At 30.5% G+C, this 25,879-nt stretch overlaps 3 protein-coding genes across 5 annotated transcripts; 1 reads left to right on the top strand and 2 right to left on the bottom strand.

Moving 5' to 3' along the window:
• Positions 1 to 1,334: 1,334 nt before the first annotated feature.
• On the top strand, positions 1,335 to 15,667 carry LOC106777172 (aldehyde dehydrogenase family 3 member F1). Of its 2 annotated transcripts, XM_022778414.1 has the most exons (10): positions 1,335 to 1,563; positions 1,665 to 1,733; positions 1,832 to 1,928; positions 2,017 to 2,223; positions 2,440 to 2,669; positions 2,769 to 2,941; positions 3,112 to 3,202; positions 3,299 to 3,448; positions 3,544 to 3,812; positions 15,639 to 15,667. In XM_022778414.1, exons 1-9 carry the CDS (start codon positions 1,366 to 1,368, stop codon positions 3,808 to 3,810), a joined length of 1,482 nt encoding a protein of 493 aa, XP_022634135.1. In that variant the 5' UTR covers positions 1,335 to 1,365; the 3' UTR covers positions 3,811 to 3,812; positions 15,639 to 15,667. The 2 variants fall into 2 exon arrangements, with proteins under 2 accessions (XP_022634135.1, XP_014520200.1); XM_014664714.2 differs by lacking the exon at positions 15,639 to 15,667 and having other exon boundaries at positions 3,544 to 3,970.
• LOC106776042 (polyadenylate-binding protein RBP47B') lies at positions 8,281 to 11,713 on the bottom strand. The gene is made up of 7 exons (XM_014663342.2): positions 11,083 to 11,713; positions 10,924 to 10,997; positions 10,421 to 10,551; positions 10,075 to 10,171; positions 8,915 to 9,076; positions 8,760 to 8,839; positions 8,281 to 8,610 (listed from the first exon to the last, which is right to left on the bottom strand). The coding sequence occupies exons 1-7, from the start codon at positions 11,651 to 11,653 to the stop codon at positions 8,520 to 8,522; spliced, it is 1,206 nt and encodes a 401-aa protein (XP_014518828.1). The 5' UTR covers positions 11,654 to 11,713; the 3' UTR covers positions 8,281 to 8,519.
• A 114-nt stretch (positions 15,668 to 15,781) lies between the features above and the next one.
• On the bottom strand, positions 15,782 to 17,600 carry LOC106776870 (extensin-2). Of its 2 annotated transcripts, XM_014664343.2 has the most exons (2): positions 16,579 to 17,600; positions 15,782 to 16,386 (listed from the first exon to the last, which is right to left on the bottom strand). In XM_014664343.2, the coding sequence occupies exons 1-2, from the start codon at positions 17,552 to 17,554 to the stop codon at positions 16,001 to 16,003; spliced, it is 1,362 nt and encodes a 453-aa protein (XP_014519829.1). In that variant the 5' UTR covers positions 17,555 to 17,600; the 3' UTR covers positions 15,782 to 16,000. The 2 variants fall into 2 exon arrangements, with proteins under 2 accessions (XP_014519829.1, XP_014519823.1); XM_014664337.2 differs by having other exon boundaries at positions 15,782 to 17,600.
• Between the last annotated feature and the right edge of the window lie 8,279 nt (positions 17,601 to 25,879).

Below are 25,879 nucleotides of genomic sequence, written 5' to 3'. Positions count from 1 at the left end.
TAATATTTATCTATATTAAAATACTATTACTTATCAATTAAACAAAAGAGAATTTAACTTATATCATATTAAGAACAACTCTTTAAGAAAATTCACTATAAATTATCTACCACACTAATGAACAATAAAAAAAATTCTAATCTTATTAAATATAGAAAGAACAAAAATCAATTCCATACAAAATTAACGTGATTCAATTGAAATATTATTAATGAATTTCAAAGTACAAAGCTATGATATAATTCACTATAATATGATATATTCAATGACATGATATAATTCACTATAATACGATATAATCAATGGCATGTTCTTTTTTTTTTCTCTCACAGTGTTCAAGTAGTAAGTCAAATATTAATCACAACCAATAATACAAAATTCCTATTTATATAATAATACCAGTATAACCAATTCACTAAAAACGTACTTAATGAATGAATAAGACACATGAACAATATTTTTTATTATTGAGCTAAAAAGTCATTTAAACCATCTTTCTAGTGAGTTGAGGAATCTTTATTAATTTTAATATAATAGTATTTTTTGCATAACCAACTTTCAAACAAAACTGGACTATTGACCTCAAACTCATATCCCCAGTAAAAATTGAAGTAAACTCAGGAGGCAGAAAAAGGAAATATATTCTTATCAATTTTTTTTTACAACTATTTTATAAATATTTTCATTTCAAATATTTGGAACAATAAAATAGTGACATATTATCGAATCCGAATATTAAAAAGTTTGATAAAAAAATTGTTAATATATCATGTTCGTAAGAAAATAATGCGAAGCATGGTAATTAAGTGCAGCACGTAGCAGGGTATTATCTTATTTTCTGAAGTTATGTGCAACCCTTTGATTGGTGTATGACAAAAATCATGTGAGTGACAGAATGCAGAGGGCCCTTTCCCCTTTATGAAAGCCAAACTAAGTTTCCATATTGAAGTGATGAAGTTAGTTGAGCAAATATAAATGGACAATCATATATTCTAACAACACTTTTTTATAACTTTTTTTTTTTGGATGATGATATTTTTACAACACTTTTTAACAACGGTATACGTGTCATCACTTTATTGGTCTATTTGAATTTATGTTTAAAAAAATGTTTAAAACGGATCAATTACAAGCTGCCACGTATGCGTTGTCAAAAAGTTGTTAAAAAACTTTTTCTTTTTTTTATAACGGGTAATTATTTTATTAATCTATTTAAATTTATATTTAAAAAATATTTAAAACGGACCAATGACAAATTGTTACGTATACGTTATTAATAAGTTGTTAAAAAAGTGTTGTTAAAAGAAGTTTTTGGAGTATAAATACTTGTTGCAGAGAGCTTAAGCAGCTGCACCCCAAAGGGCCATGGAGATCATCTCAAGCTTCCACAGAGACCTCAATGACATGAGGGAGTATTACGAGAGCGGAAAGACTAAGCAAGCATCTTGGAGAGAGTCTCAGCTCAAAGCCTTGCGTTGCTTCCTCATGGAAAAACAACAACATATCATGGAGGCCCTTATGCAGGATCTTGGGAAACATCAACTTGAAGCTTTCAGAGACGAGGTATCTTTTCACATATCCTTCTCTTATTGTATATATTGAAAGCTATTTTCGCTACGTGGAAGAAATGGTTGGAAATCATCAATGAAATATAATGGTCGCAGATAGGGACTTTGATCAAGACCTTAAATCTGGCATTGAAGTCTTTGAAAGCTTGGATGTCAGGCAAAAAGGTAAGATACATGGCTATACATCCTTTCAAATATTTGAAGATGACCCTGTGAGAATATACATATGAAGTAACTAGCCGCCAAATTGATCATTTTGATAGGCTGAATTGCCACAAGTAGCGTTGTTCACCAGTGCAGAAATTGTTTCAGAACCACTTGGTTTGGTCCTCATTATTTCATCTTGGAATTTTCCATTTGGTGAGTTAATTAACCTCAGAAACATTTATGAGAAAAATATGAAGATATTATTGTGGTGTGCTCATTCTGTTGATTTATGCAAACGTAGGACTATCCTTGGAGCCGCTTATTGGAGCAATAGCTGCGGGAAACGTGGCAATCTTAAAGCCTTCAGAGTTGTCTCCAGCTTCTTCTTCTCTTCTCTTTTCCAGTCTCACCTCTTATTTGGACAATAAAGCCATTAAGGTGATCCAAGGAGGACCACAAGAGACCCAACAACTACTAGAGCAAAGATGGGACAAAATCTTCTTCACAGGTAAATGGGTTTTGTCTGTCTTAATTAATTAGGTGACTCTATTTTTGGACAAAATTATTAATCTCAGTCTTTATATACTTTATGAGCAGTGATTTTAATCTTCTATTGTTTATAACCAAAACCACTTTTAACTAAGAAGACAAACAAATTGTACTATTTCTCTCTCTTTTAACAGAAGAAAATGTTTTCTTCAATCGTTGTAAAAACTAATGGCAGGAAGTGCACGTGTGGGGCGGATTGTTATGTCTGCTGCTGTGAAGAATTTGACTCCTGTGACTTTGGAGCTGGGTGGAAAATGCCCTGCTGTTGTTGACTCCCTTTCATCTTCCTGGGATATAGAGACCACTGTGAAGAGAATTATTGTGGGAAAATTTGGGACTTGTGCTGGTCAAGCATGCATAGCCATTGATTATGTCCTGGTGGAAAATAAGTATTGCTCAAAACTGGTACCTTCATCCCTTGAACTTTTTCATGTTCACTGATCTTTGATCTTTGATCTTTGTTTCCTATGATGTTTGGTGTTAGCTTATTCTTGTTTCTTTTAGGTGGAACTGATGAAGGTCTGGATCAAGAAAATGTTTGGAGAAAACCCTCAACGTTCCAAAACTATCACCAGGATAGTTAACAAACACCACTTCTCTAGATTGAACAACCTTCTTGCTGATAAAATGGTCAAAGAATCAGTGGTTTATGGTGGCTCAGTGGACGAAGAAAACTTGTAATTAACTAACACTCTTCCCTTCTTCAGCTACATTTTCTTTCACAATAACTGTATTTCTGCTATAGAAAATACCAAAGATTCTTAATTACTCATTTTCCTGCAATTAGAATAGACCAGAAAAGTGCATATTTACTTAGCCCAAAACTGTTACCTGTGAATTCGTGCAGATTTATTGAGCCAACCATCTTGGTGGATCCCCCACTGGACGCAGCAATTATGTCAGAAGAGATTTTTGGACCATTACTTCCAATTATTACTGTAACCTTCATGCACACAACCCTACCATGAATCTAAAAATATTTTCCAACTTGGCCAATGTCATTTTCTTTTCTTTTTTCTGGTATTAATTTGCAGGTAGAGAAGATTGAAGACAGTATTAGATTCATAAGGAGTAGGCCTAAGCCTCTTGCCCTTTATGTCTTCACAAAAAACAAAACCCTAGAGAGAAGAATGATATCTGAAACATCATCTGGCAGTTTAACTTTCAATGATGCAATACTACAAGTACTAACTACACTATCTACCATCATTTCATTGGAAAATCTCTTTGCATGGTTTCATTAATCTTGTTATTTTTCTTTGTTTGCTTGTCTGTGCAGTATGCAGCTGATTCTCTTCCATTTGGAGGAGTGGGAGAAAGTGGGTTTGGCATGTACCATGGGAAGTTCTCCTTTGACACATTTAGCCACCAGAAGGCAATAGTAAGAAGAAGTTTTCTCACTGATTTCTGGTTTAGATATCCTCCATGGACACTAAATAAGTTGCAACTACTTGAAGAGTGTTACAATTATGATTATCTGGGGATGCTCCTTGTCATGCTGGGCTTAAAGAGATCATCAAAAGGCTTATTTGCAAATCATATGTAGCTATATATATATAGCATCTTACAAATATGAGAAACAATACACACTGTCATTTGTTTCTTGTGAAAAACCAGAAAATTGTAATGTTTTCCTTTTTTTCTTTTCTTATAAAGTCCAATAAAAATTGTTCCATGTGCAATTAATAATCCGTACTTGTGGTTAACAAATTTCCCTATATTAAATTCTTATGCAGCTTTATTTGACCTTATCTGGTTGTCATACTGAACTCCAATTAGTTTATGAATAAAATTCACATTCAGTTCTTTTAAAAAGAATTTATATTGTTAAATTTAGTATTAGTGTTGTAGTTTTATTTTAATAATTTATATATAATAATATGTGTTATTGTTCATTTTGTTTTATGGATTTTATCATTACAAAGTTTATGTTTACACTTCTTTTAAAGATTGGGAAACGTGTCAAAAAGACAGACCAATATAATCATTAAATAATATTTTTTTACCAAAAATTATATTTTAGCATACACAATTTTTTTTTATTTTTTTAATATTAAAACTCAATATTTTATCACGTGAACAAATCTTTTATATTTATTTAACATTGTTTAAATCCAGGTGTCACGTAGTCGATAAGAAACTTGAAATGAAAGATTGTATTATTTTTTTTAGAAATTTTTTTTTCTAATAGAAGTAAGAAAAGAGTCTTGAAAATTGTGTTTGATTTTAAATTTTAAACATTAGTAGTTTGTTTGTTCTGAAAAATGTTATAAATATTTATCTCGGATTTAAGGAAAGATTTTAGTAGTGAAAAAGAATCAATAATTTTAGAAATAATAGTTCTTTCACTACACAACTATTGTAGTGTTTGTCTCTTGACTGGGTCTTTTATTAGATTAGATTAGGTTTAATCCATTTTGTTGTCCCTATTTTTAGGAGGTTTTTCCATTTTGATCCCCGTCTTATTCGAATCCCCAATTGAGTCCCTATAAGTGCTAATTTCAATCAATTAAGCCCCTGTCGTTAAATTTAGTTAACGAGATTAACTTTTTTGCACAGCTGGGAGGATGACCTGTTAATTTCTATAAATGTGGCCTATTTAGAGTTGAAACGTGGCATGAATTGAGTCCCATAAGTGCTAATTTCAATCAATTTCAACTCTAATTCATGTCACGTTTCAACTCTAAATAGGCCACGTTTACAGAAATTAACAGGTCATCCTTTCAGCTGTGCAAAAAAGTTAACCCCGTTACCTAAATTTAACGGCAGGGGCTTAATTGATTGAAATTAGCACTTATAGGGACTCAATTGGGGATTCTAATAAGACGGGGATCAAAATGGGAAAACCTCCCAAAAATAGGGACAACTAAATGGTTTAAACCATTAGATTAAAAATAAGTCCGATAGAAAATTTCATTTGTAGGGAGATAAAAGGCAGAAGAAAAACCTGTTATACAAACTAATTGAATTGAAAATTGACGAGTATTTTCACATTTTATCAATATTCTTTATATAAATTAGACTTAATAGTTTTATTTTGGCTCATTTGCTTTCATAATATTAAAAATAGTATTCTTTAAATTTTCATATTGTATATTCTAATAAAATAAAAAAGTTTTGATTCTAAAATCTAATAAAAAAGACATTTAAGGGATTATTTCAAATAGAAAGAAGATTTTTTTTTTTTATGAAATCTTTATGAATAAGAAAATGAGGGGATAAAAGAAAAATCTTATTGTTCCCACCTCGTAGTAACACTTATTTACTTAATTCTTATAATTTCTTTTATGTTTCGTGTTTTTCGATTTTACAAAAAATAATAAAAAAAACTTTTTAAATGTTCTAATAAATAGAACAAATTCTTGTTTTTCGTCCATGATGTTAGTCCAAAATTCTTTTTTTACTTTGTAACAACAATTCCACTATTATAGTATTTTTAGCGAATAATACAAAAAAGATAATAGAATAGTCAATTTGAAAAAATAATAAAATAATTCCTTCATATTTATAGAGATAGGAGACATAATTTACATGGATATGATAAGTATTGCTTGGAGTGCTTTAGTGATAGTTTTTTCATTTTTCTTTTCTCTTGTGGTATGGGGAAGAAGTGAACTATAAAGATACTAAAAATTGAGTTAAAGGATCCAAGTAACCTTGTTGTTTTCTACCTGAATTTTTGAATTTCGGAACTATTGAATGAAAATATTTCATTTAAACTAATATTAATTAATTAAGTTCAAATAGAAAATGTATCTTGATTCTATTATATTCTAATAGTTTTTCTTTATCTTTTACATTATTTTAAATATTAATTTTTTATCTTTATAATATATATACAATAAATGTAAAATCCTACTATTTCTTTTTTTTTCCTCTCCGCTAGTTTCTGACAATATTGTTATTTTTGTCGATTAGATTTATGAAACGTATCGTAATTTTACTATATCGTAGGGTCTCAACAATTATGGCCATAAGATTTCAGCCTTTCCCACCTTTCAGATTTATGGTACTTGTATTTTAAGTTTGTACCTGTGGCAGGAACAGAAACAAAAAAACAGAAGAAACTTACTCATTTGAGAGACAGAAAAAATGACATACTTTCTTTTCAACAACAGAATAACAAAAAAAGAAAAAAAAAAATCACTTTCTTCTCTCTTTTTTTTAAATGTCAATTTACTGAAGTAATATATATATATATATATATATATATATATATATATATATATATATATATATATATATATATATATATATATATATATATAAACAGAGGATAGTAGTGACCATTAGTCAGCAAAACAAATCTTACTATATTAGGTTTTCTGAATTTAACAACTATTATTCAAATTAGATATTGATAAATTTGGTTTATTTGATAGTAATAATAAACAGCAAATTATTCAACAATATTAATCCTATGGCAGGCACTAAAATAATTATCACTTTAAGGGTATTATTAATTAAATTGATGTTTTATGGTAAAACAAACTTTACCATTGATCGATTACTCAAGTTTTTATTTTATCATTTGATTAAAAATGGAACTAAATACGTCTATCGTTTATAATTTAAACGTACAATTAAAGTTAAAATTAGTTATTATCATAAATTTTAATTTCCAAATTTTAAAAATAAATCAATATAATCATTTTAATCTAATAAATGTATTCTACATTAATATGTTAAAACACGTTAAATGGTATAAACAGTTTAAATAATATTACATAGAAAATTCTTACATTAGGATTAGAAATATATATACATATATATTTCAAAGTTTGATGAATAAACTTTATTAAAATTTGAAATAAAAAAATAATTTAAAGTATTTAAGTTTAAAAATTAGAAAAATATTTATGTCATTAAAATAAAATAAATATCCGAATTAGCAGTCTTATCGTTTCAAAATATTTGTTACTTTTAAATTGTATTTATTTGAATTATTCTCATACTACTCAGCAACAGTATCAATAATTGAATTCCCGAAAAAGCCATCTTTATGAGCATTCTCTTAGCACCTACACCGTTGAATCTACTCGAATTCAGTGTCATTAAATGTACCAACTTTCTTCTTTACCAGCACATGGACATTTATTTTCATCATCATCTCAAACTGTTTTTGCAATACTTGCTTCAGCCGTGAGTTTGGCGAATAGAAAATATAAATATTAGGGAAATAAAAACAAAATGATGGAAAAAAAACACTATAATTAAAATAAAAACTTCTCAATAAGAATTGATAATAGTGATTCAGAAAAATCAGAAACATGCCTTATATAAACAGTGATTTTGTTAGATAGAATTTATTCAAAAGTATACAGAACATGTTAAGAACGTTGGATCAGTAATATAATCACTTACCAAAATACAAGAATTAGGCCAAAGTAAAAGTTACTCCATTATTAAAGCTTCAAACCCGTACAAACCTTCCTATAAGTCCCACATTGACAAAAATTGAATAAAACTGGTATAAATATAAATAATTAACCATCCCAAAGTAGTTAATGTTCATTCATTTTTATAAATTTTTCTATTATTCAGAAAACAATTAAATTGAATGGTAAAAGTGTTTTTTTATACACACTTCAATCTTCGAGATTTGAGTCCAAACAGATAAAAAATTAACACCACACTTAATTCAAAACAAACCGTAAAATAATGTATTAATAAATTTTTAACCTTACATGATGTTATATTTTTTTATTTCTAACCAATATAAAACTTAGACTCACTTAATTCTCAAAAGGATCATCTCACTATTGCGTACGAACCAAAAATATCAAAACTTAAGAAACAATATTAAGTGTGATGTGAAATCTACAAAAATTTAGAACTTTTTATAAATTTAACCAAAAAAAATAAGTGTGATTGAGAGATACCAATTTCCATCCAATCAAGAAAATAAACACAGATATGAGCAACATCGCTGCCTCAGACTCTACACGACTATTAACCAAGTGTAATGAATTTGTTGTTTTGTAGCTGCCGTGGGAAAATATGGAGAAAATAAGCATGCAAATTTAAGAAACGCAGATTGATGAAAAGGGCATATAATACAAGTTCTGAAAATCATGACACTAATAAAACTCGTCCTGAACTAAAATCCAAATGCTGAATATTCAGAATTATCTCAAATACTACCATCGAACTATAATCAACATGCTATTCCACTCATTGAAACAAACAAAAAATTTTATGACCCGCAATACGAAGCCTTCATGCATAAAATTGACCAGGCAATACAAACAGATCCTATGCTTGCTGTAAAGATTTCGAAGTTCTCTGCCAAAGGGACCGTCCTAAAATGGAACTTCCATGCGTCGAAAGATATGCAGCATTCAATCTGGCAAAGCAACCAAGGATCCGTCAGAAACACATAATGAGCCAATATATTAATTTTTTTCTTTTGGTGAAAGCAAATATATATTCTTTTTAAGGTTTTTATAGCTTTTAAATTGAAAAGGAAGAGAAAAAGGGGGGCAAGAAGTTTACTTGTCAACATCAGGCAATGCCAGGGGATCATACGACTCCTCCACAGGCATAGATACTGACATGTCCTGACCACCTTCAACCTGAATAATAAGCAACCAATATGTATGAGAATCCCCAAAAATACTCTCTTCCGTAACATTTATATGTAAATTTACCTGTTGAGGGTATTGTGCAGCATAACCAGCGTATGCACCATATGCGTACAAGGAGGGATCATGAGCCGCACCATAAACATATGCCTCGTAACCCTGTCCATATCCATAATAGGCATTCCATTGATTTGGGTCCATCTGAGCGCCCCAGCCACTGGGTACATCCTAGAATTGTTTCAACTTTTTTTTGTTAGAGCTAGCATAATTACACGTCTAACAAACAATAAAAATGAATCCACATATAAGTTAACTAAGAGCAGATCAGATAATCTTATATTTATCACAACAAGAGAATCTCAAAATCATTAATGTAAAACTTTATACATATTTCAGAGTGATGAAAGCTCATTAAGGTATGGGATCCAGTACAAAAAGCTAAGCCCCCAAAGCAGTACAGTTTCTTCATTATATTGTTTAAATAATTTTTCTAGTCTCACTTTAAATTTCTATTAAATTTTTGTGCCAACATGTTTGACGTGGAGCTGCTTTTCTTTCTTCAATTGAGTTGAATCCAACTCAACTTAATTTCCTAACTGAAATGCAATCATACTCTTGGTCTACAAACAGAGCATTCACATGTAACTGCTACAGCTATCATTAAATCATACAGTGTCCTCTTAACTTTAACCAAAACCACCGAGCTTTGAGTCAGTGTTTATATTTCTCATTATCTTTCCTTGTCTCAGCACATATAATCACAATGTTACCTTTTTCCTCGGGTGAATGAAAATAGTATGGGGAGGGGAGGGGAAGGGATGAAAGTCCTCAAGCTGGAGCATACCTTAATTCCTTGTTATTGAAATTCTCCAAATCCTACCAGCTGAACAGACCTTCATAGGCATCATAATATCATGATTGCCCAGTTAGGCAAGGTCAATTACATGGATCACACCATACCAATTGAGCTCGGCCAAAGATTAAATTTTGAGGGCCAAATAACCCAAAACATTACAAACGAATAAATGCCATAAAAAATCTATACACGTGTGTTACCAACATAGAAATTTCGGAAGACTGAATAAGTTGAATACATTGCCATGATATTTTCAATTAAAATAAAAATGAATTATGCATGACAAATGTGCCACACAGGCCAGTGTCACCATGACAAACCAAACAGTCATTTTGTCAAAAACATGAATCATTTCCAAATGAAATTTCACCTGTCTAGCTGTCAAGGTGCTAGCCCAAGAAATTTGGATCAATTGTTGACCTATTATCTTTCCCTGCATCCTCTGAATCGCATCTTCAGCAGAGGCTCTACAGACAAAAGCCATGGAAGAGGTTAAAAGGCTAATCAATAACAAGAAAAAGCAGAAGGAGAAGAAACTAAGATTGATGAAAGACCTCATAAGATGCAGAGTAACATGACATCAGGCCACATGAAACTTATTGCCTTGGAAAGGGGTAGCAACAGTCAAAATCATATCATTTATCCTTTGAGTTTCGAAATATTAGAGCAACCCCATAAAGATTCACATGTTAAAGTTTAAGGGTAAAAAACAAAACCTAGTTCCAAATTGAACATAACCGTATCCTTTGCCCGCATAAATTTTGACCGACACAATATCTCCAAATTGCATAAAGGTTTGCTTAAGCTCCTCCTCTGTCACATTAAGATCCAAATTACCAATACAAACCTGCATTACAAACAGATATAAGTAAGAGTACAATAAATCACATTCAATGTAATCCACCATTCTTGTTCCAGAAAGTGTGTAATGATATCTCGTCCGTCCCTAAAGTTAAAGAAATTTCAAAAAAGTCAAAATTTCTAGATGTCTCGTTCAAATTCATAAACTTTACGACTAATTATTATTTCCATCCTCAAACATATCATAATATTATTATTCAAGTTTCACATTTTTTAGAATTTTGGACTATAATGAGACCTATGGATTGCACATTCAAGGACATGTTAAAAGTTTCTGTGACAGCACTATACGCTTTCAGGGATAAAATGTCTGGTGTACTCATCACATAAATTATTGGTCAACGAGAATCGGACTTACAGTGGTATTATTCACATCATTTTCTGGCTCAACAGTAGTCACCGGAGCAGTATATGCAGGAAATTGATACATTGCTGCAAAGTAATCCACAATTAAGAGTGATTTAAGTGATAATTGTGAACGGAAAGAAGGGTTGTATGCTTGTACTGCAGTACTCACCTTTAGGTGGACCATATTGGTTTTGAAAAGAAGCGTTTTTTTTAGGAGTAGCGGCGCTGATACGCATAGGGCGCGTGGAGCAATAAACACCGTTCATTTCAGTCATGGCGCGGTTCCTCTGCGTCTCGTCGGTGAACTTAACAAAGCCATAGCCCTTGGAGCGGCCAGTGGCGGGGTCGGTCACGACTTTGGCCCCTTTGACGGAAGGATAATGGGCCCGGAAAGTTTCCTGGAGGAGGAAGTCGGTGACATCGGGGGCGAGATCACCGACGAATATGGAATGGTCGGGCCCAGAGTCTCCGAAGGAGGCCCAATTAAGCCGGAAGGTCTGTTCCGTACCGGGCATTTGGGTGCCGTTGTAGGTGCGGAGAAAGGCCTCCGCCGCCGCGTGAGAAACGAACTCCACGAAGCCGTAGCCCTCAGGTTGGCCCGTCATCTTGTTGCGAATGATTTTGATGGAAACCACTTCGCCGCTGTGTGCGAAGCACTGCGAGAGGTACGACTCGTCCACCCAGTACTGCAAATCGCCAATCCAGAGAGTTCGTACTTCCTCGATCGCCGTCGACGCCATCTTAAACCGCCGCGCTGCTGATTATGCTTCAACCGCCCTTTTGGTAATTTCTGAAAGTCTCGGATTAAGGCTGCTTTAAAATTCAAACTGTGATATGGGTCTGGGCCGGCCTATGCAGAGGCCCAGCTAAATATGGGTTGTAGAGTAGCCCATATTCTGGCGGTGCGTCATGTCATATTGTTCGTTTCAAAATAAATGAAATATAAATTTCTTTTTTTCTATTATTTTACAAAATAAATAAAAAATATGTTATTTAGTAAAGATTAAGATACCAATTTATTCTATATTTTGGTTACATTTTGTGAAGAAGCTGAAGAATCAAGAATTTACCTTTTCACATGGAATTGGTGATTCTAGAACACATAACCCATTAATTTAATACACAATTTCACATTATTTTAAATACAACTCAGCATCTCTCAGTGTCATTTCTCAAAACTTAATAGAGGAGGCAAAATTAGCTCAATTTTACAACATGTACCCAATTTTGATAGTTTAAAAAACGAGGATCCATTTGAGATTCACCAACAAATATGAGGACCAAAAGAGGGTTTAAACCTTTAAATAATTAAATATGAACATGGTAAGTCAGTTTGTGATTTTTTAATTACTTTTAATTTACTTAATTATTTTTTTAAATATAAAATAAAATGTCTATGTATCAAGTCATCATTAGTCACGTGACAATAATAGTAACTCATGTTAATATTGCGTGTCTGTCTTATAATCAACTTGGTTTCTAGGTTTGTTATTTTTGTCCAATTAAGTCATATATATTTTAGTTTTTTTGGATATAGAGCATTTCTCTTTTGAAATCAATACCAAATTTAATTTTTATATAAATGTTATATAAAAAAATGAGACTAAATTGAATAAAAATAACAAATATAAGGACCAAATTAAATATAAAACATTGATACTGATACGTGTCATTGACCCTAACATATGACATTGTTATTGTCACGTGACACGATGTTGACTTGACACGTGAATATTTTTTTAATTAAGAAAAATTCCAAAAATTAAAAAAAAAAACAAATTCACACGTGACATACATCGTTCACTATTTTTTAATTATTTAAACGATGTTAGCATAAAAGATTAAATTGAATAAAATTAATGAAAATTTAGACCTTATTAAACAAGAAAATATTATGACTGAATTGATAAAACCAAACAAAAATAGGAACTAAATCAGTATTTTAACTTTTATTAAAATAAGTTTATCTTCTTAATTTTTTTTACCTTATTGAAGGTGACTTTATTGAGGGAGTGTGGTGATGGAAGTCGACCAACAAGTTGAGGGAAAGGATGTTTCAAGGGCACAAACGAAGGTCATGGTGAAACTCCAATTTGACACTACCACTAAACGAAGACGCTCACCTAAAATCGAAGCTTGTGATGTCGACAACAAAACCTTAAATAGCAGTTAAAGCTCGCTAGATATGGAAATGAAGGATAATAGGGTTTGAATCCCTTTGGTGGGTTTTTAATGTGTGATGCTCAAGGAAGATGCATTCTCCATTAGAAGAAGATGGAGATGGAGATTTAGGGTGAAACGAGATGAAAAAGTTGAGCCAAATATCTTATGGTGTGTAATGCCCGTGCGGATGAGAGAAGGAAGAGTGAGATATAAAAAGACGAAACAAAAGGAGAGAAGAGGAAAAAGATGAGTCAAATTGTGATATTTATCGACAAAATTTATTGATGATTTTTTCATCAGTAATTACCGACAAAATTCTTATTTCGTCAATAAATTTTATTGATGAAATATTTATTGACAACTTTTTTGCTAACAACACTTCATCAATAATTTTGATTTATCAATTGGTTTTAAGCATTATCATTGGATTTTGATCGTCAATAATATCAATTTTTCTTGTATTGTTCCTCCATCTCCTTCTCCTCTCTTTCCTTCTTCTCTTTCTTCCCTTCTTTTTTTTTCTCACATGTCTCTAATTAATTTATAAACATATTTGGGAAAATTTGATGTCTATTTTACCCACGATAATCAAAATTCTATATTATCAATACATTTTAAAATATTCAATTATTGACGAATTTTATTGACGAGTTTAATCACAATGGTCAAAATTCAAAGTGAAAAATTTAGCACCATTTCATTGATAAAATATACTGACTATAAGCATTTAACTATAATAAAAATTATAGATTACTAAAAAGTTTTACAGACGCATATTTTTTCGATAATTCAAATTCTAATTTATTGACAAATTATTTTCATTGATAAAATTCGTTGATAAATTCTGCAAGTAATTATAAAATTTCTTGTAATAGATCATAATAGATGAATTCCACAACCATATAAAAAATAAGGCTAGTAATTTTATAAAACATTTTATATGCATATCAACATCATACAACACAACAAATCATATTCAAGAATATAAGTCCATCAACCCACTTGACTCATATTCACATTGTTATACTTCCACTGTTCAAATAAACTAGATCTTGCGAAAGACTTGTGTATTGAATTAAATTCAGATACTCTATATCCATCATATAACTTCTCACTTTTTAAAACCATATCTCAAGAATTAAATCCTCACATATGATAGGAGTAAATTTCTATACCATTGGGAAGATAATGTCCTTTTTCATATTGTCCTCCAAAAATATAAAAACCTGCATAAACGTTTATTGCCTATTATCTTCCTTTATGTGAATCTAAGTAGAGTAAGAACAGTCTTATACTAGTAAGATGAGAGTTCATATCCCAAACTTGAGCTCGTATAATAATAAATGATATCATCAATTGGTCTACTTGCACAATTTTTTTCCTTTCCTTCCTAATGTTAACAATACTACAATCTAGTTCAAAGATACATCCATATAGAACTAATTGAGCAAAATGATATCTCAAGGTAAAATTAATACAAAGTCATACCAACTTCTCAAAATCAGATTTCTCAAAAAAAAAAAAAAAATCAATTACAGTTCAACCATACCAATCAAATCATCATTTCTTTGGAAGAAATTTTAACTCATTTTTTTTTTTGTCAAAATCTCCCACAAAATATTTTACCTATATAAAAAAAAAACGCATATCAATGATATGAACATATCTTAATGACTATAAGCAAACAAAGATTTATCTTCAGTTTTCTTGAATCACATGCAACCACACATATATTACATGCCAAAAATATAAATTACTTAAAAAAATAGCAAAAAATAAGTTACTCTTATCACAAATTTGATAAGGTAGATTTGTTGTGCTCCAAGCAAATATTCTTATGATAGTCTATGATCTTCAAAAAGATGAAAAATAAGATAAAAACTATAAAAAAGGTAGAAAAAAATATAGATTACACTTTCTTTTTTTTTTGACAGAGGAACGATGCTGTCATTAGTAAAAAATTATCATATCTTAATAATTTTTTTAACAATTTTTTTACAATTAATCATATATTATTATTTTATTGGTGTATTTAAATTTATTTTAAAAAAAATATTTAAAACGACTCCATCTAACCTACCACAAAATATTGTTAGAAAATTATGAAAAAGAAATATTAAGAAAACATTTTACTTAGGAAAAATATGGTCTGGCTTCAAACCCTCGCCATCAACTTTTGCACTTTTCCTCCCAAAACTTTCCGTACATACACTTTCACTAAATTCATCAGCTTAACAGTGATAGCATGTTTGGTTACATACTAGGAAATAACACAACTTATTGCTTTCTTATTTAACAACTTTTACAGGTACTATTTCATAGACATAAACTCAGTTTCAAACTGTATTTATTCTTATTTATATTAGGGCAAGACTTGAGGTTTTTTTCAACCTATTTGACTTGACACGTGTTAAGAGTAGAATGGAAAAATTAAAATATGTTCTGATGCCACATCAAAAATGAAAATAACAGAAAAACACGACTGTGTTTTTGTTTATTAATTTCTGTTTATTTAAAATCATCCAACCTAGATTATATGTGTGTATATATATATATATATATATATATATATATATATATATATATATATATTGTAAGCATTTCATCTATATTTTCTTTTTCTAAATCTAAATGTTATTTAGAACTGTGAGCATATATTCGTGAATTTCATGGTGATCGTAATTTTGTTATGAAAAGAGAAAACGGAATCCAACATCTGTGGTAATAATGTATATTTATAAAAAGAGAATATATTACACACTTCTCAATTAAAACCAATACAAACGCATGGGTTACACTACAGTAAGAATACAACTCCCACTTCAGTGTAAACCCTATTATTAATGAATGAGTAATTACAAAACAACTGCAACAATGTTCAACTTGATTTATTGGAAAAAAAATAAATTGATTTAGCCAGAAGCTTAATATGCAGGAGGCGGGGGTGAGTTATACAAGTAGGGGTAGTATGGTGGAGGAGGAGAAGGTGAAGGAGGAGGTGGGGACTTATAGTAATATGGTGGAGGAGGTGAAGGAGATGGTGGAGGTGGTGACTTGTAGTAATACGGTGGAGGAGGTGATGGAGAAGGTGGAGGGGGAGACTTATATACGTACGGAGGAGGTGGTGAAGGTGAAGGTGGTGGTGGTGACTTATAATAATATGGTGGAGGAGGTGAAGGCGATGGTGGAGGCGGGGACTTATAGTAGTATGGAGGAGGAGGGGAGGGAGAAGGTGGGGGTGGGGACTTGTAGTAATATGGAGGTGGTGGTGAAGGTGATGGTGGGGGTGGAGACTTGTAGTAGTATGGAGGAGGAGGGGAGGGAGAAGGTGGGGGTGGGGACTTGTAGTAATATGGAGGAGGAGGTGACGGAGATGGAGGTGGTGGTGACTTGTATACATATGGTGGAGGAGGTGAAGGAGATGGTGGAGGAGGAGATTTGTAGTAATATGGAGGAGGTGGTGAAGGTGATGGTGGGGGCGGGGACTTGTAGTAATATGGAGGAGGAGGTGATGGAGATGGAGGTGGTGGTGACTTATAAACATATGGTGGAGGAGGTGAAGGAGATGGTGGAGGTGGAGATTTGTAGTAATATGGAGGAGGTGGTGAGGGTGATGGTGGAGGAGGGGACTTGTAGTAATATGGAGGAGGAGGTGATGGAGATGGAGGTGGAGGTGACTTATATACATATGGTGGAGGAGGCGAAGGAGATGGTGGAGGTGGGGACTTGTAGTAGTATGGTGGAGGAGGTGAAGGAGATGGAGGTGGTGGTGACTTATATACGTATGGTGGAGGAGGTGAAGGAGATGGTGGGGGTGGAGATTTGTAGTAATATGGAGGAGGTGGCGAGGGAGATGGTGGGGGCGGGGACTTGTAATAGTATGGAGGAGGTGGTGATGGGGAGGGAGGTGGTGGTGACTTGTAGACATATGGTGGAGGAGGTGATGGAGATGGAGGTGGTGGGGACTTGTAGTAATATGGAGGAGGAGGTGATGGAGATGGAGGTGGTGGTGACTTATACACGTATGGTGGAGGGGGTGAAGGAGATGGTGGTGGTGGGGACTTGTAGTAATACGGAGGAGGTGGTGAGGGCGATGGTGGAGGAGGGGACTTGTAGTAGTATGGAGGAGGAGGTGATGGAGATGGAGGTGGTGGTGACTTATAGACATATGGTGGAGGGGGTGAAGGAGATGGTGGTGGTGGGGACTTGTAGTAATATGGAGGAGGAGGTGATGGAGATGGTGGAGGTGGAGACTTGTAGTAGTATGGAGGAGGTGGTGATGGAGATTGTGGTGGTGGTGATTTGTAGTAATATGGAGGTGAGTTGTAATAATAAGGAGGTTTTTGTTGTTGATATGGGCGTTGATAATTGTTCCATGGTTCGCCATAGGTGGGCTTATAGTCATCAGCACCAACACTGATAGCCATTAGGCAAATTGCGAATGCAATGATCAAACGAGGCCATTGCCTCGTTCCCATCTTCTTTGAATGTGAAAACGTTGCTGTCTTTAGAACACTTATTGTGTTACTTTCTTGGTTCCCGAAGTATTGATTAGAAGCCTTTATATAGTGTTTAGCTTGGGTGATTGCTGGTAGGATATCTTTGTTTGATGACACAGTGGCATAAAGTCTTAAAATATATATTTATATTATTTTAACATTTCAACTTGATGTTATGGTTTGCCATTAAACGAGTTCATATATATTTTCCTCTGGTGTGAAGAAAGTCAAGAAGAGAGTAGGTGATGGCGTGGTTGAATGAGCTCCTGTTACATTTAAACAAATATATACAGAAGCGCGTTACAGCAGACGAAACTGTTTATTTCGTTTGTCTTTTCACCAAGAACTTATGTCTGTGGAGTGTGAAACAGATGATAAAGTCAAAATGGCAATATCACTTCCTGAAATCTCTAATATGTCTTTCTTTATCATTAGCTTTAGTTCTTTCTTCCTAATCATAATGCCATATATTCGGATTATAAAAACATGAGTTATTTTTGTTATGCTCTTCAAATTATGCTTTTATCGTCGGTGAAAATTGCTTCAGGTAACAAGACATATTTTCTTGTTATTGTAAACTAACGCACATTGACAAATGTTAACTCCAGACTTAAAAAAATTATTTTTTTGACTCGGTATAATTACTTTTTAAGCCGGTAAACCTACTTTATTTGTTTTAATCAACATCTCGTGTGTATACTTTATGCCTTTTTTTTCACCACGACATATTCTTTGATCAATTCCACCCTGCAACTGGATTCTTTTTTTAACTTGAAAGCTGTAATTAGCGAGTTTGAAAGCTAATGTATATTATCCTAAATAAATAAAAAAGAAAAAGTCTAGGCGGCGAAATTTTGATCGATTTTAGGAAGATATGTTGTAATGCTATTTATTTCTTTATTTTTAGTTTGATCGTTCAATTATTATTATTTAATGTGTTGTTTATTTTTTGTGTTAGAGCAACGTATTATTTATTTGATTTGATACATCAATGAAATAAAAATACTTTTGATTAACACGTTTTCTGCTCGATCGATGCACGTCTTAAGTTAATCTGATTAGTCTCTTTAACTACCATATATACTATTTTGCGAAGAACTATTCATCCCAATATATACAGCTGCTGTACAAAATTTATACATGCACAGAATTGGCTTTGTTTGACATGGAATTTGTCCTTTCTGAGTTTAATTATGTTTGAATTTGCGACATGAATATATGATTCTATATTTGTGGAAAGCTAAATTAATTTCTGTATCCAGATCATTTTTGAAGACTTTGTTTGACATATGGTGCTTAAAAACAGTGTTTGTGAGTTTGAGTAAGCCATCGTGGCCCATTTTGCTTGATTTACTTGCCCATACGTTCACACTTTTGTTGGCAAAAGCTTAGAGATTTTTCAAAGTGTAGTAATAATAGGCCAAATATGAACTTCTTGAAGGAATATTCATAAATTACGTTATCCAAAAATCTTTAGAAAACATATATCAAAGTGCAAGTTATAGACTGAAGCTGTTTTCAAAGTTATGTGTAATTATACATTATTTACAAGTTTAATATATAATTTTATTACGTGGAAGTTTAATTAATAGTCAGTAAGTTTTTATTTGTTACTGTGTTGCTATAAATATAAGAGTAGTTATTTTGAAAATGGTAATTGTGATTGCTATAAGACTGGTTGTTTACAAATTGTGAAAAAGTTAGAAAAGATGTTGAAAGAGTAATTGATGTGGTATAATCTCAATTTGCAATTTGCAATTATAAGTAGTCCGGTGAGTCATTAATTAGATACATAAAAATGATGAATAATCATGTATACACATGCATTATACTGTATAGTATGATTTTTAAAATGATTATTTCAATATTAATTATACAATATGAGTCACACAATCATGCAAGTGACTGATTGCTCAGAACCTCAAGAAAATCGATTGGTTACTACTAAAATTAACTAAATATCTAATTAATATAAATATATTAAGTATTAAGAATCAAGTTTAAAGAAAATTGCACCGTAACTAAGTCGATTTTAATTAAAAAAAATTATAAATTTAAGCTAAAAGTATTGTATTATATTCTAGTGACCGACCGGTTAGAAAGAATCTGGGGTTAAAACAGGCAATCAACCGGCGGTCAGACAAACAAGAAAGTTAAAAATCATTAATGATCAATTAATATGTTTAATGGTCATATTAATTGTGAATATACGTTATTTATGAATGATTGACAGGTCATATTGCACAAAAATCTTGTATTAATGAACAATTAACAGCTATTATTGAATTTAATTGTCTAGTTTAATGATTAATCAATGTGTTTGGCTACCAGAGCCTTATAAAATATATTATTCACGTTCAGGTAAAAGGATCTCAAGCTATCTTAAATAAAAGATAGACCTCTTTATACAACATATCTGACTTGAGCGTCGGAGTGTCTTTTGTAGGTCAACCACCCATCGGAGGATTGTATTATCAAAACAATAGAAAAGAAACATAGAAGGAAGGTCAACTAACCCTCAGACCAATTCCACCGAAACAAGTATGATGTTGAAACATTAATTAAATTTTTATTATAGTATTAACTTTTCTAATGTATTAAATCTTTTAACATTACATTACTTTATTACAAGTAAGTAATTTTAGTAATAATAATTTGGAATTCAGTTTTTTACGGTTCTTTTATATATTAATGGTATCAATTTAATGTTCGCATTGTAAAATTTGATTAAAAGCATTTTAATTTTTAAATAATTTAAATTGATTTGATTAGTACTTTAAATAATAAAATAAGAAAGTAAATTGTGGAACTAAAAAAAATTACTTAAAAATTCAAAATAAAATCTATTATTGGAGTAAAATTTAAGGGTGTGTTTACTTTGGAAAAAAAGGATTTGGAGAAGAATGTGTAGATGAATTTGAAAAGATTTAAAAGTGAATTTAATTGTTTTTTATTTAAGTTGATTTGAAAGTAAATGAAAATAAATTTGAAAGTAAATGAAAATGAATTTAAAAATAAAATTTATAAAGATTAATGTAAGATTTGATTGATGTAATAAATAAAAAGAATTATTTAATTGATAGAAATTTAAGAATTTTAAAATATTCCTAGCTATTATTATTATTATAAAAGATGAAAAACACCAAATGGAAGATTTGTTTCACACGAAATTATGAATTGTGACAAGATGAAATTATGAATCGGTGTGTTATACAATTTCTTCAAGGAGGATGAAAAATATATATTATCCGAGTATTTGGGACAAAAAATGAGGGTCCAATTGTCATGTCATTGGTGTATATTTTAAAATGAAAAATGACAGGCTTTTATAATTTATAAAATAGCTAAATATTTAAGATTATACAGGTTGACAATGTTGGAATGTGGGACATTTTGTTTGTAACTAATAGTTTTGTAAGTGGGAGGCATACACAGATACTAAGTCATTGTTTGTGTATACTTTTGTACACTTTTTTCTACAAGAACATGCACTCTAGCTGGCTAAATGAAAATATATATATATATAGGGGTTTGCTAACTTGCGTACGCCTGTTTTTCAGTTGGTACATATTAGCAATGTGTACCGGGTTTCAGTAGACAAAAATACCCTTATATCATGAATTCTAAATTTTAAGGTTAAGGATATTTTAATAATTTTCATTCTCAAAATAAAAAAAAAAAACCCAAACCCTTACCCACCTCACTCATTGCTCTCAATCCTTTCTCTTTCATCTCTTTCACTCTAACATTTTCTCTCTCATCCCTAACTCTAGCCTCAATTTAAAAAAAATCAGAATTTAAAAAAATCAGAAACACTTGCCTTATTTTAATAATTTTCATTCTCAAAACTAAAAAAAGAAACCCCTAACCCTTACTCACCTCCTCCATTCCTCTCAACCCTTTCTCCTTCATCTCTCTCACTCAAACATTTTCTCTGTCATCTCTACACTAGTCCCACAAAAAAAACATTCATTATTAAATAAAATGGTTAGAGAAAACAAAATATACTTACATAAATAAAAAAATTAAAGCACCTAATTTTTTCTTTATATAATTTTAAATAAAATTTCAAGATTTAGAATTTTTATTGTTTGATTTTATCGTTAAGAATTTTATTGTATTTTGATTTGTTTTTTCTTTAGTAAAGAAAACAAGTTAATGAATTTCTACCAAAAAAGATTAAATGATCATGAAGCAATGTTACGTAGTAGTCTTTGAATGTAAAGGAAGGATGCTCATAAGTCTTGGTGCAAGTTGTGGGCTGTAATATATATAGTGAAGATAATGAAATTAAAGAGATTTTGAATGAACTTGTTTCAGAAGGTGAATATGTCAATGACTCAACTCTTTACAAAAGTAAATTGTTTAATAATGAGTGTTTTTTTAATTAGGGCTAGTGCAGAGATGACAAAGAAAATGTTTGAGTGAGAAAGATGAAGGAGAAAGGGTTGAGAGGAATGAACGAGGTGAGTAAGGGTTTGAGGTTTCTTTTTTTAGTTTTGAGAATGAAAATTATTAAAACAAGGCAAGTGTTTCTGATTTTTTTTCAATTGGGGTTAGAGTAGGGATGACAGAGAAAAAAGGTTGGAGTTAACAGAAAGGGTTGAGAGGAATGAGAGAAGTGGGTAAGGGTTTGGGGGTTTCTTTTTTTATTTTTTTAATTTTGAGAATGAAAATTATTAAAATACCCTTAACCTTAAAACTTAGAATTCATAATATACAAGGGCATTTTTGTCTACTGAAGCCCGGTATACATTGCTAAAATGTACCAACTGAAAAACAGACGTACGCAAGTTAGCAAACCCCATATATATATATATATATATATATGAAAGTTCTTTGGTTATGTGTATACATTTTAAGCCACAGTCAATACTCTATACAGTATGTTAGCGTGTTTGAGAAGATGAATCAGTTTTCAGAGAGCATAAAATATGGTGATTATTGGGAAGAAAGAAACAAAATGAATTATAAGAAAGGACATTTTAAATAATTCCGGCAAGTTTTGCGTTTGACTTTTTCAGTTGTTTCACACTTATTATGCAATTCTCCAATATGGCAAACCAAATAATCAGCTTTGTCTGCTTCCATAATTATCTGTTTAAATCTATCAAAAACGAAATTCGACAGTATTTATTAAAAGATCTTACAAATTATAAAAATTATATTGACATTAAATATTTATAAATTTTATTGAATCCTCCTAGGTTTTCGATGACCAATTTAATCAGTAAATCAAAATCCTGATTAGGGTTGTTAATTCTATGTTATATAACTTAAAAAACTTAGAAATTTATAAGGTTTTACTCTTTCTTCTATTATTTAGAAATTATAAAGTTTGTTTGATCCGTTCGAAAGCAAAAATGTCACGAGCTCAACTCTTCCAATGATAAAATACTTATAATTAACATTTCTCAACGAATATATATACATAAATATATATTAGAAGTCCCACATCTAATAAAGATACAATCAATAACAAAAATGATAAATAACATGAATTCTCAATAAATTTTATGTATATAAATGAATGCAAAGTTTATATTACAAATTATTTCATGGAATTGAATTAGACTCAAGATATGATAAATAATAAAATTCTAAATAAATTTGATGAATTATTCTTTAACATCAATTTTGTCACTTTTTAGTAAAATATAAAATGCTTCATTAGTGAAAGGATTTATCATTTTAAAGGCAATATCGACATTAGTCTATATAGTTAATAACTTTTTTTGGTGAATAATGTTGTTCTGATGAAATATTTTGTTGTTCAAACTTAAGAAAAAGAACAAGATAATAATGTATACAAATATTATACTGATTTAAGAATATTAAAAATATTTACTAATTTATTTATTGAGTTTTTTTTTTAATATTATACCGATTCTTTAACCTATTAGACTATATATAGTATTTAGTTTATTAATCCACTATATATTTGAACTATGTCTTGAATACTTGCAACAACACTGTCTTATTTCTTTATTACTATTTGTTGTTTAATTATGTGCGCGTGTAGAGAGGGAGAAAGTTTTAAACTTCCATTTGTCATTATGATATAGAAAAATATTTTTTCCATTAAGATTTGCAACCTCTTTTTTTTTTTTTTAAATAGTGTGACCAAAAGAAGATAGAGAATAGCAAAAAACATATACTTATTGATTTTCATCTTCTTTGAAGTTCACCTTTAAATAGAGAATACTGAAAAAAGAAGTAAGAAATAAAAACAACATTATATTCATCACATTGATTTATTCTTTTTTTTTTTTATTTAAAAAACGTAATTACAAACACACCAGTCCTACTGATAATACAGTAACTTAATAAACACTAATTACTTTGAAAATGTCAATAAGCAACAATACAAATTTAATTTAAAAACCAAAATAAAAAATTTAAGACAAAAAAAATAAAATGTACTAATTTATTAAAGACCATGAGCAAAACAAAACTGTAAAAAAGCTTATCTATCAATGTGCTACTCTAATCTATATCACAAGAAAAAAAAAAAAAAAAANATATATATATATATATATATATATATATATATATATATATATATATTCTCCAAATTATTCCTCCTTGAAAATATAATAAAAATTAATACATTTTTTTATTTTTAATACTTTTTAGATTGAATATTTCGAAAGTAATGATTTGGAAAATATCTTATGGAGCACAAACACCGTTGACTTCCCGAGAGCCTTCTTCAGCGTGGCGGCACCCTTTAAATATCGACGCTATGAATGACGTCGCAGTCCATTTTAATACAGTTTATTCCATGGTAAAATGAGGATGATACATTTTATGGGGTGCAGGAAAAAAAGAGGAGGTAGGGGAACAATTATTTAATAAATATATGTAAATGCTAGGGAAAAAATAGCAATAATATAAAACTTAATTAATATTTTAAGATTGTCATAAATTTACGTATAATTGACTTCATATTAATATTTTTATTGAGTACTCAACGATTTTATATTTTTAATTAAGTATTTATTATCTATTTTAGTTAATTAATAATGTGATTATTTTTTTTTACTATTTTACTTATTTGTTATCATGTAAAATTTTATAATTAATATAAAACAATAAATAGTTTTTATTATTTTAATTAAAACACATCGGATAATGAATATATTATTTAATGTTATTATCTACAATGATAATAAAAAAACTCTTATCGTCATATCTATTCTTCAACATATTTTCAGTGAAAACAATACAAATTATTTATTATTTTACATTAATCACAATATAATTTTATATTATTTATAAAATCTTGCATCTATTAAAACATATAAAAATTTTAAATACTTAATAAAACAAAAAAAATAATAATTAACAGACACTTAAATACCTAATTTTATAAGGAATATATAATTTAATTAAGCCTAATAACAATTATATGAAGAAACAAAAGGAAAATTATTTTATACAGTATCATGAGCAAAATTAGCATACTTATAAGAAACAATAACCCCGATTTATCAGAGTCTTGAGACTTTGTCCCGAACTAATCTTGCTTAACCACGAAATAAATTAAGTCTGGTCAGATAACCGAAAAATCTTATTAAAGCTAAAAGTAAAATTAAATCTCGTTTTAAAATACTAATTACATTCATGTAACAAACCTTACTTTAAAACAATAGCAACACAATAATGGAGTACATATTTTCTGTGTAGAACTTTTAAATTATAAGGTAGATAAAGAATATGTATACTCATTATTATAGGTTGAATAAGCCCTTCCCCAAAAAGAAAGTCTAAATAGTAATTTTTCTTGTAAATACCGACAGAAACACAAACAAAATTTAATTCTTAGGACGTATAGATTCAAGACGACATCAAGAATTTCTCTAATTTTTCAAAAATATCAAAATTAGCAAAAAATTTTAAAAAGAATAAACTACTAAACCTAAAATAATAAATTGAGAAAAAAGAAAAGATGAAAGAGGAGGGAAGAAAAGTCTGTGCACTATATCTTTCGAAGGAACCAAATGACATGTATTTATAGACGGAGGAGGAGAGTAGTCATGGGCCAAAATCCCATGACTTGGGAAAAGGCACACAAAGTTCAAAACCAACTCTCTGCAGCCTTGCACCTGAAGTTAAAAAGACTTGCTCCTGCGGAATATGACTCATTGGAACAAGTTCAGCCAAAAAAATTCAAATAAAGGATATATTTTTTGCAATATATTTATAACACAATTTTTATAACAATTCTTATTATGCTATTCGATCTCCTTTATCAATTAGACCATAAATAGGAATTAAGTATACAATAAAAAGGAAACTCAC

This window comes from Vigna radiata, chromosome 2, assembly GCF_000741045.1.
Source record: "Vigna radiata var. radiata cultivar VC1973A chromosome 2, Vradiata_ver6, whole genome shotgun sequence".
Taxonomy (NCBI): Eukaryota; Viridiplantae; Streptophyta; class Magnoliopsida; order Fabales; family Fabaceae; genus Vigna; species Vigna radiata.
This window is presented reverse-complemented; position numbering and strand designations above follow the sequence as displayed.

Bases quoted from the DNA above. Each gene is read 5' to 3' on its own strand.
- LOC106777172 (XM_022778414.1), top strand. From the start codon at position 1,366: ATGGAGATCATCTCAAGCTTCCACAGAGACCTCAATGACATGAGGGAG. The intron at 1,564-1,664 runs GTATCTTTTCAC...TAATGGTCGCAG, and splicing joins TTGAAGCTTTCAGAGACGAG to ATAGGGACTTTGATCAAGAC. The intron at 2,224-2,439 runs GTAAATGGGTTT...AACTAATGGCAG, and splicing joins GGACAAAATCTTCTTCACAG to GAAGTGCACGTGTGGGGCGG.
- LOC106776042 (XM_014663342.2), bottom strand. From the start codon at position 11,653: ATGGCGTCGACGGCGATCGAGGAAGTACGAACTCTCTGGATTGGCGAT. The intron at 10,998-11,082 runs GTGAGTACTGCA...ATTACTTTGCAG, and splicing joins CCAATATGGTCCACCTAAAG to CAATGTATCAATTTCCTGCA. The intron at 10,552-10,923 runs GTAAGTCCGATT...TTTGTAATGCAG, and splicing joins ATGATGTGAATAATACCACT to GTTTGTATTGGTAATTTGGA.
- LOC106776870 (XM_014664337.2), bottom strand. From the start codon at position 17,554: ATGGGAACGAGGCAATGGCCTCGTTTGATCATTGCATTCGCAATTTGC.